The sequence below is a fragment of the Paramacrobiotus metropolitanus genome, unplaced genomic scaffold, assembly GCF_019649055.1.
Source record: "Paramacrobiotus metropolitanus isolate TYO unplaced genomic scaffold, Prichtersi_v1.0 Parri_scaffold0000008, whole genome shotgun sequence".
Classification (NCBI taxonomy): Eukaryota; Metazoa; Tardigrada; class Eutardigrada; order Parachela; family Macrobiotidae; genus Paramacrobiotus; species Paramacrobiotus metropolitanus.
Genome location: NW_026570228.1, coordinates 640,885 through 649,197, shown reverse-complemented (window position 1 = coordinate 649,197; position 8,313 = coordinate 640,885). Strand labels below are relative to the sequence as shown.

The 8,313-nt window shown below is 52.0% G+C and overlaps 1 protein-coding gene across 1 annotated transcript; it reads right to left on the bottom strand.

The window, feature by feature from the left end:
• Positions 1-7,480: 7,480 nt before the first annotated feature.
• LOC129582834 (transcriptional regulatory protein AlgP-like) lies at positions 7,481-8,086 on the bottom strand. The gene has a single exon (XM_055474450.1). The coding sequence runs from the start codon at positions 8,084-8,086 to the stop codon at positions 7,481-7,483; it is 606 nt and encodes a 201-aa protein (XP_055330425.1).
• Between the last annotated feature and the right edge of the window lie 227 nt (positions 8,087-8,313).

Sequence of the window (8,313 nt, the reverse complement as noted above, 5' to 3'; positions counted from 1 at the left end):
TTTATTTTGGCAAATCGGCTCGCTCGTGAGGTCGGGAAAAATTTACGTATCATTTTTTTTGCACGAATTAATTATACCAAACTTTTCACCAACACAAAAACTCAGTAAGTGTAATTGGATGTTCAGAGACAATCACTTATATCTCCATACTGGTAGTCCGTTTCATTACAGTTTTTCACTTTTTCGCTAACACATTTCTCTAATTTTCAACTGGATGTAGTTTTCTTAATTTAGCCTGAAATAAATACATATAATAGAATGCTCGAAAATTAAAATGCACCTTTTTTAGGAAGCATTCAACTTATTCATAACCCCGTCAAATATTGTTTTTGTTGGCTACGAGTACAAAATATCAAAAGTTAGTCCTGAGTCCCAACCGGTCTAGGAAAGTTAGTACGGTAAATCACTTCGCGCGAAGCGCGAAGGTGACGGTGGTTTAAGATCGTTTTCAGGTCGGTCAATGTAATTTTGTACTAGAAACTTCTCCAGTTCGCCCAATGTCAGCCTGTAGGCTCGCGATCGCTCGCAATTTTTTTTTCTATTGCTCAGCTCGTTCGCAAATTTGCAAAACGACGCCTGCTCGCTCGAACTGCTCGCGAGCGCCGAGCACTCGTGAGCCGAGCCGAGCGGCTCGGCTCGTGCAGGGCTCTAGTTCGGACTGCCAATCAATATCGGCAACCAGCGGAAAGTGGTCCTCGTGGTATGCCGCATTGGGGATGTAGTTCTGCAAAATTAGGCGATAAATGAAATATGAAATTAACACTCGCCATGTGCTGGACGACTTACTTGACACTTCGACTTAAATTCACGCTTGCATACCATTAGAAAATAACGTGTTATGTAATACATTAGGCAAATTAAGACTGTTTCGCTCCGGTCTGCCACTGCACGCCAGCAAGCATCTTTCCAGTTTTTAAATTTTTCTAGCACTACAGAAACTCATGGAACGTTACATTGGCAGTTGATTTCTCATTACCTAGCCTGAATTTTTCCTCCGTAACTTTGTCTTCTTTAAAGTTGCTTAAATTTATTGCAGGAACAAAATTAATATAATAAAATCCGGAATTTTAAATTTCCTTGTTTTGTTTATTCGGCCTCGGATGCTTAAAAATGATTCATAATTATTAAATTTAAATAATTCTGGAGTTATCCGATATGAGGAAAATGGAGGGTTCTTACCCAAACGAAATCGTATCTGTCGCGGCTCAGCTTCTTCTGCTTCATCCTCACTGCTGGAACCGTGTCCGCCACCTCCACCGTGCCCTCCGCGGCCGCTTACGCCATGCCCGGCAACGGCACCGCCCGGCCCCACAAGACACTGTACTGCACAACTCAAGGCTCCTCCGTTGGCACTCAGGCTGCCCCCGTAGACGTCGCTGTGGCCGCGATAACGCCCCGAGATATCTTTTATCAGGTGGGGGTCGATCTTGATCTGGAGGGTGAACCTGACGGTGAGGATCTCCACCGTCTCCGTGGTGATGGCCTTCTGGTTGCTGGCCAGGTTGTTGCAGGTGACACGGCCCGATCCGATCGGATATCTCGTCATATCTGTCAGTGAAACGCTTTTCTAAGTTTGCGGTAATTCTTCCTCGTTGCCGGCATCCTCCAATACACACAAGCATAACATTTTTTTAAAAACTAAGCCAAAATAAAATATGCTAAATTCACAGCGGCAAATGGAAAGCGTAGCCAATCAACTAGCATGCCGTGAATGTCAACCACTGCACTACAACAATTTCTTCATTAACTACTGTCAGATATGACACAGAAGCAGATGGAAAATGGGGCAAAATATGCCTTTATTGGTAACAATAAAGCAACCACAAACAAACACAGAAAAAGCCAATGCGGCATATGCTGTGGAAAGTAGCTTCCAGCGAGCTCGTCAGAATCGTGATAATGATTCAGCGTGCTGCAGGTATGCAACAGCTGATGCCGAAAGCATGGAATCGCTCGTAAGCGCTGGGCTACGCCCCCAAGAGTGCAGAAATGCGCTGATTGGTCAGCGTAGACAAAGTATACGCTGAGTGAGCAGCGTAATATAGCGGCACGGATGACGTTGCCATGTGCGGGCGGGCGACAGAGCAAAGCCACAAGAGGTGTCTACCGCCTCGAGTGTGCGGTCTCTGACATGCCTCTGGGCGGGAGTGGGAGCTCCTGCGAGCACCTTCCGACTCTGCCCCTGGCTAACCCGGTAGGGTGCCAGGATCCGATACCCGGTAGGGCCGGATGCCACTTTGTCGCTAAACCCGGTAGGGTCGCTTCCTCCAGACCTGCGGTGCAGTGCACCGAACGGCCGAAATCTGGAGTGCACTCTGGTTGCAGGGGGTTCCAGTGTGGTTTGAAGGCTTGGTTGGTCGAACAAGTAAAAAATAAAGTTTATAAGGCTCATTGGTTAAACATCGAAATAGAAAAATCACAATTTCGGTGAGAATTAAAGTAAAGATCAAAGTTAGAGATCCCAAAGCCAATTCCTTTGGTTAATGGCTAGATAAAAACATCAATTCTTTGGTTAATAAAGTCTAGAAAAACCAGGTTTGGTTAAAAAACTAGACGAAAAATGGCTTATTCCGACTAGGTTTACCACAGGCCAATATTGTCCACACGGGTCCTAGTCAACGGTCCGCTTTATCCGTTAGGATTGGTCTGGTCCTGTAGATCCGGGCCGAAGGTTCCCAGAGATGTCCACAGGGGTCCAGTGGAGTAAATCCAGCGGTGCGGTATATGGAAGGCACCATTGCTTTCGCAAGGACAAGTTGTCCCCTTCCTGGTTCAATATGGTGGACCAAGCCCGGTTGGGCGGTCCATATAGGGCCAGAGTGATGCCCCTGGACAGGAGAGGTGCTCCTGTGACCAAAATAGTATGCTTGGACCAATTCCGTTTGGATGGCCCATATGGGTCTCTAACTTGGACCGGTTAGGCCTTGCATGCCAGTTTGGTCATGCGCCTAGGTCCAAAATCTTCTAAGTCCAAGAGGGCCACAATGGAAAAATTTTCTAAGTCCCAGGACCGAAGTGGTGTGATGGACCAAACCCGTTGGGGCGGTCCAAACTCAGTCTCTGACATGCCTTGGGCGGGATCCTAGGTTCCATTGTGACGGGGATTGCCTCTGGCAGGTGTTGGTCACGGAAGTCCTATGTGGCCAGGTTTGGCGCTCCGATGTGGACTTAGTCATTTTTGATGGGCCACGTCTTTGGACGGGCCAAAAGACCTAGTCGATTTTTGGTGGGCCACGTCGTTGGACGGGCCAAAAGACAGTCGATTTTTAGTGGGCCACGTCATTGGACGGGCCAAAAGACTTAGTCGATTTTTCGACGGTCCAAGGTTGATGGCGGGCCAAATGGACTTAGTCGTTTTGTCGACGGTCCAAGGTTGATGGCGGGCCAAAAGGACTTAGTCGTTTTTTTCGACGGTCCAAGGTTGATGGCGGGCCAAATAGACTTAGTCGTTTTTTCGACGGCTCCTGAAAACGTTCAGGGCGCTTTGGATTTTGACTCCCGCCTCGATTTCGTGGATTTGGTTTCCAAGGAGGGCCACCTGAGTCAGTAATCGAGGAATGATCTTCCCCTGCCGCTAGGCAACTTCAAGTTCCCAGTGGCACCGTAGGTGTCCCAGTCTGGCGGCAAAGATGCGTATCATCGTGCCGTTATACGAGTAAGTGTACGTCCCTGGGGCTTCCTTGTGATCGGCCGGCTTGCATGGAATTTCCATGGCGGCTCGTGAGGCTGCGACTATGAAGCTGGCGTTTGCGTCTGGTAGGACAAACTGGGCCAGGTATTTGACGACCTCGAGTTGGTCGTCCTTTATGTTGGCACAAGTCGTTCCAGTCCGGTCGGGTGATAGGCTGTCCAAGTAAGTTCACGTCCGTGATGCTCGACAGAGCATTGTCACGGACCATTGGATAGCCCTCGCGGTTTTCGGTGTGTTCCGCCATGCTGAAAGCACGGGGCCACTCCTTTTTCTGCATCTCCGTTTCGAGGCCGGACCGGATGACGAAGGTTTGCAAGTTCTGGACCATGGCGTTAAGTTGGGCCCATCGATCCCTAGGGTATGGGATAGCGCCCATGATGTAGTCCGTCACCTCGCGATGGGGACGTGGCCGGATATTGATGCCCTGGTCCTGAGCATGTTTATATGGGTCGAAGTCCGTGGCACTGACGCTTGCGTCTTGTCGGGCCGGTGGGTCCGATGACGGCGGTGCGGACTCAGTCTCCATTGGTATCTGGATGCTAATGTTGTGGGCCACCGAGCTGACACTTCGTTCTGGTCGCTTGGTGGACTGAGCGACAACCAGGTTGGACTCGGCCTTGTTTCGTTTTCCGGGTGATGTGCGCGTTTGGCGCTCCTCGGGCTGGCTACGGCGGCCCGTTTGGTCCTGGTTGCGGCTCTGTATCTGGTGACGTAAGTCATCTGGGTTCCGCGGTAGCGGTGCCACTGGCGCATACTGTTCGGTACGCGCTGGCGGATACTGTCCTTTCAGGGCGTCCAACAGTCCACCTTCCATCAGCTGCTTGGCCACCTGGTCAACCATGGCTTTGTTGATGTTTTCCAGGATCTGGTTATATGTCGTCGGTGTGGGCATCTCATATCCGTAGGATTGAGAGCCTGACGATGGCCGCTGCTGATGTCCATATGTTTTCGGGGCGGCCGTTGGGCCGCGCCCTGAGGGCTGGTCGGAACCCGTGTTACGGGCTCGACGTTCCCGGTCTCGTTCCTCTTTCCGTTCTCGAGCCGATTGGCTGAGTGGAGGAATCTGAGTTCCGGTGCTGCTCCAGCCAAGGTTGTCGGTCGCCACTTATTTGCAAGTAGAGATCGTAGATCTCTATCTGCTTATGGTCCCTCAGTAGGGGAAACAGGTGGCTTCCATCGCGGCTGGTCATGTGGCAGTATGCATCGAAATTGCCTCTCACCACTTCCAAGTAGAAGCAGTAGGCTCTATCACTCTCGTCGCGGAAGCCCGGCCCCAGGTGGTATGCGCAAGGGAACAATTCCCGTGGGGCGTTGTCCCGGCGGTTTAAGTGGTCTCCGCTGTTGCGCCTGCAGTCCGAAGATCGCGGTTCATACTTCTGCTGTGGTGTAAGTCCCATTCTCTGTGGTAACAGAAATGAAACTTGCAGAATAAGGTTAAGTCCACTTTCTGTGACGGATCCCTTTGATAATTACGCCCTATATTTTACGTCTCTATGATTTTACATGTGATTTGTTAACTAGGCTTTTCTTGCCCGGTGAATGATATCGGGTTCACCCCCTAGACCCTATGCGAATTCTACGCCTAGGTCACTGATGGTAAGTGCGCCGCTTCTTCTTGGACTTGGTTGAGGCCAAGGAGGCGGGTTCGGTGGGACGAGGGCCATATCAGTCTGGTGGGTTATTCTTCATCCGGTACCGCTGCTGGGCTTCTAGCTCGTCAAGAGTTTGCTCGAGCCAGCCTTCGCGCAGCATCTTTTTGACGATGTATCGCACGTCCTCGCTGAGGTAGTACAACCCGTTGGGGCGACTAGGGGGATATTCATTCCCGTCACTCAGCTGAGGATCGTACGTCGAAAGTTGTACGTCGTATCGTCCGAGGAGTTGATTGGCCATTTCGCCTCTTGTCAGGCCCAAGTGATGTTGCGTGGTGGTCAGTACCGCCAAAATGGCATTCCGCCATTCCCAGTAGCCTTAAGGCGCATCGTCACGTCTTTCCGGTGGGAACGTGTAGAACATCTGCATGTTGGGCAGATGGGTTCGAAGGATGGCTCCTTCTTCATAGGCCATTCTAATGTATTTCATCACCTTGGACTTGGATACTGGTGGGCCATTCCATTTCTGGATGAGTTGGAAGGCCAAGCCTCCTGTAGCAAGAGTTGTACCCGTTTGGGACAACGCCTTTAAGGCTGCCTTAATATATGCCCACGTCTCGTCCGTATTGGAGATCTTCGGCTTCTTTGATGGATCTCCGCCGGGCCATTTCCTCGCCACGTTGGTCCTTGGTGGCGGCACATAGTCTATGCGCGGTTTGGCCGGGCATGGGTCGGGTAAAGTCCACTGGATCTCACCGTCATTCGATTCTGGTGAGGTGGAGTCTCGCACTCTTTCCCGGTAGGGCTGTGCATCACATCCACTTGGCTCAGCGTCTTCTACGCTGGCCTAACTTTCCCGATCGGCGCCTTCTGCGCCGCCCTGGTCCTCCATGTCCTGGTCACCGTTAAGTGGCTGATTTTCATCACCAGGTGGGATTTCCATGTCATGGTCCGGTGGGACGTTCATGGTAAGTTTACCAGGGCTCTGATCATCGTCGTCATCAGAGTCGGACTGGGATTCCATGGTTTGGTCCTGGTCCGGCTCTTCTCGTTGTTCCTCCTGTGAGTTCTCAGGTTCGGAGTCCTCAGAGTCCGACACATCTCGGCCCGGTGGTGGCGGGCCCTTCCTCCCGCTCCTCTTTGCAGCCGTGGCCTTTGTGGCCGTGGTCTTTCGACTTTTAGTTGATGTGGCTGATGGAGTCGGTGAAAAAGGTCTGGACTGGTCAACTGCGTTAGGCAGTGACACAGTGTCCCTTGGCACGGGTCGGATTCCGGCCGCGCGCATCTCTTCTTCAACTTCTTGCCGTGCAGCCTTCTCCCTTCTAGTGACTGATGGTCGAGGGGGCTTTTCAACCGGCAAATTCTTTGGACCTGGCAGTTTGGCCTCTTGGGAGATTAAGTAAGCCTCCTTGGCTCTGCCGGTCAGCTTATCCTTCGGTGGTCCAACCGCTTTCTTTCTGTCCGGATCCCATTTTGTGTCAACGTCGTGTGACACGTACAGAGACCGTTGGGTCTTTTGTGAGATGAATCCCGGGATGGTGAAGCGAATTAGTTCCGCCCTGTGTGCGTTGGTCGTTTCTAGGGTTCCTTCCCTGACCAGCGCAATTAGCTCATCGGCCAGTCTGGTAATGATTTTATCCAGGTTCTCTTCTCCCTGGTAATAGAGGGCATTGAGTGTCCTGGCGAAATCGGTCAGGTTGGACCCTCTTGGGTTGTGCAGGTAAGCGATGGTCCTGCATATCTGGTGGAAAGGATAATCCCGGCTGTGGGAAAGTCCTGCTGGCCGATCGGCCACGTGAAGTTCCATCATGCTGGTCCAATCACGGTGTGTGCGGACCAGAAGTCCCATGTCCAGAATCCGAGATACCATCCGCCGCATAAAGGGTGCCGTTAGTACACGGTCCGCCGGCGGTAGGCCTTGGTATTCTTCCTTATATTTCATCCGGGACCGAAGGACGCAGACGAGGCACTGGTACATGTCTCGTCCTGTTGCGCGTCTCATCGCCCTGGCGGCTGTCACGGTTAGTCGTATATAGTGATCCGCTGGGATCTCTATATGTGTGGCGTCCGGTGCAGGGTCTGGTAACTCGGCCTCATCGTCCCAGGGCGAGGGAAGCATCGCTTCCTCCGAGGACGATTTCGTCTCGAGGCGATTTGATGCGGGTTCCGCCGGTTTATCTGGACTGTCCGATAGGACTTAAACATCTTCATCGCCTGACAGCCGCTTCTCGAGCTGGGCGATCTTGGCCTCTTGACTTTTCTTGTCCTTGGCCGTTTGCTTCTTTTGGCGGTTCCTCTCGGCCTCAGGGTTCTGGGTTGGCCGGGATGTGGCCGGCTGACTTCCACTCGGTTGAGGGGAGTTTGGACGAGTGACCGGTTTGGCCCTCGATTGAGAAGTTGGACGAGAGGCCGGTTTGGCCCTCTCTGGGTTCTTGGCTTTCCTTGGCTGCTTACTCCGTTGGGAGTTAGCTGAGTGGATTACACCCATGCCAAGTGCCAAGGCGTCCAATGTCCCGGTTACAGGGAAGGTTACTGGGCGGCCAAAAGGTATGTCGTCGACACTGGCGGGCATGTTCGTCAATGTTGTCGGAGCAGCGGCCGTTGGCCCTGTTCCGGACTGGCTTTGGCCTGTCAATTCTTGTGCCGACAAAGTGGCCTTCGGTGGCTCCTCCTGTTGGACCAGTTCTGGCTGTACAGCCACAGGTCCAGACGGAGAAGTGTCCATTGGTTCTGAAGCTGGGGGTACCTGCGTCTTTGGCGGTACCACAATCAGTGGGGCACTTGACAGCAGGGCTTCAGTCATCATTGGGTCTTGCTCCGGTGGGGGAAAGGCCCTTTGATTGCGACGGGTCCGGTAATCTTTACCATTCAGTGAACTAATGGCGCGAGCATCTCGGATAACATGTCGTATTCTTCCATGTTATTCTGCTCCTTCGCCTCCTGTCTCTTTGTGAGCAGGAACCGGTATCGCCGTCGCTCATTTTGGTCTGAGTGGATGTATAAGTGTCTCTGCTCGGTAGAAGTTAAAGC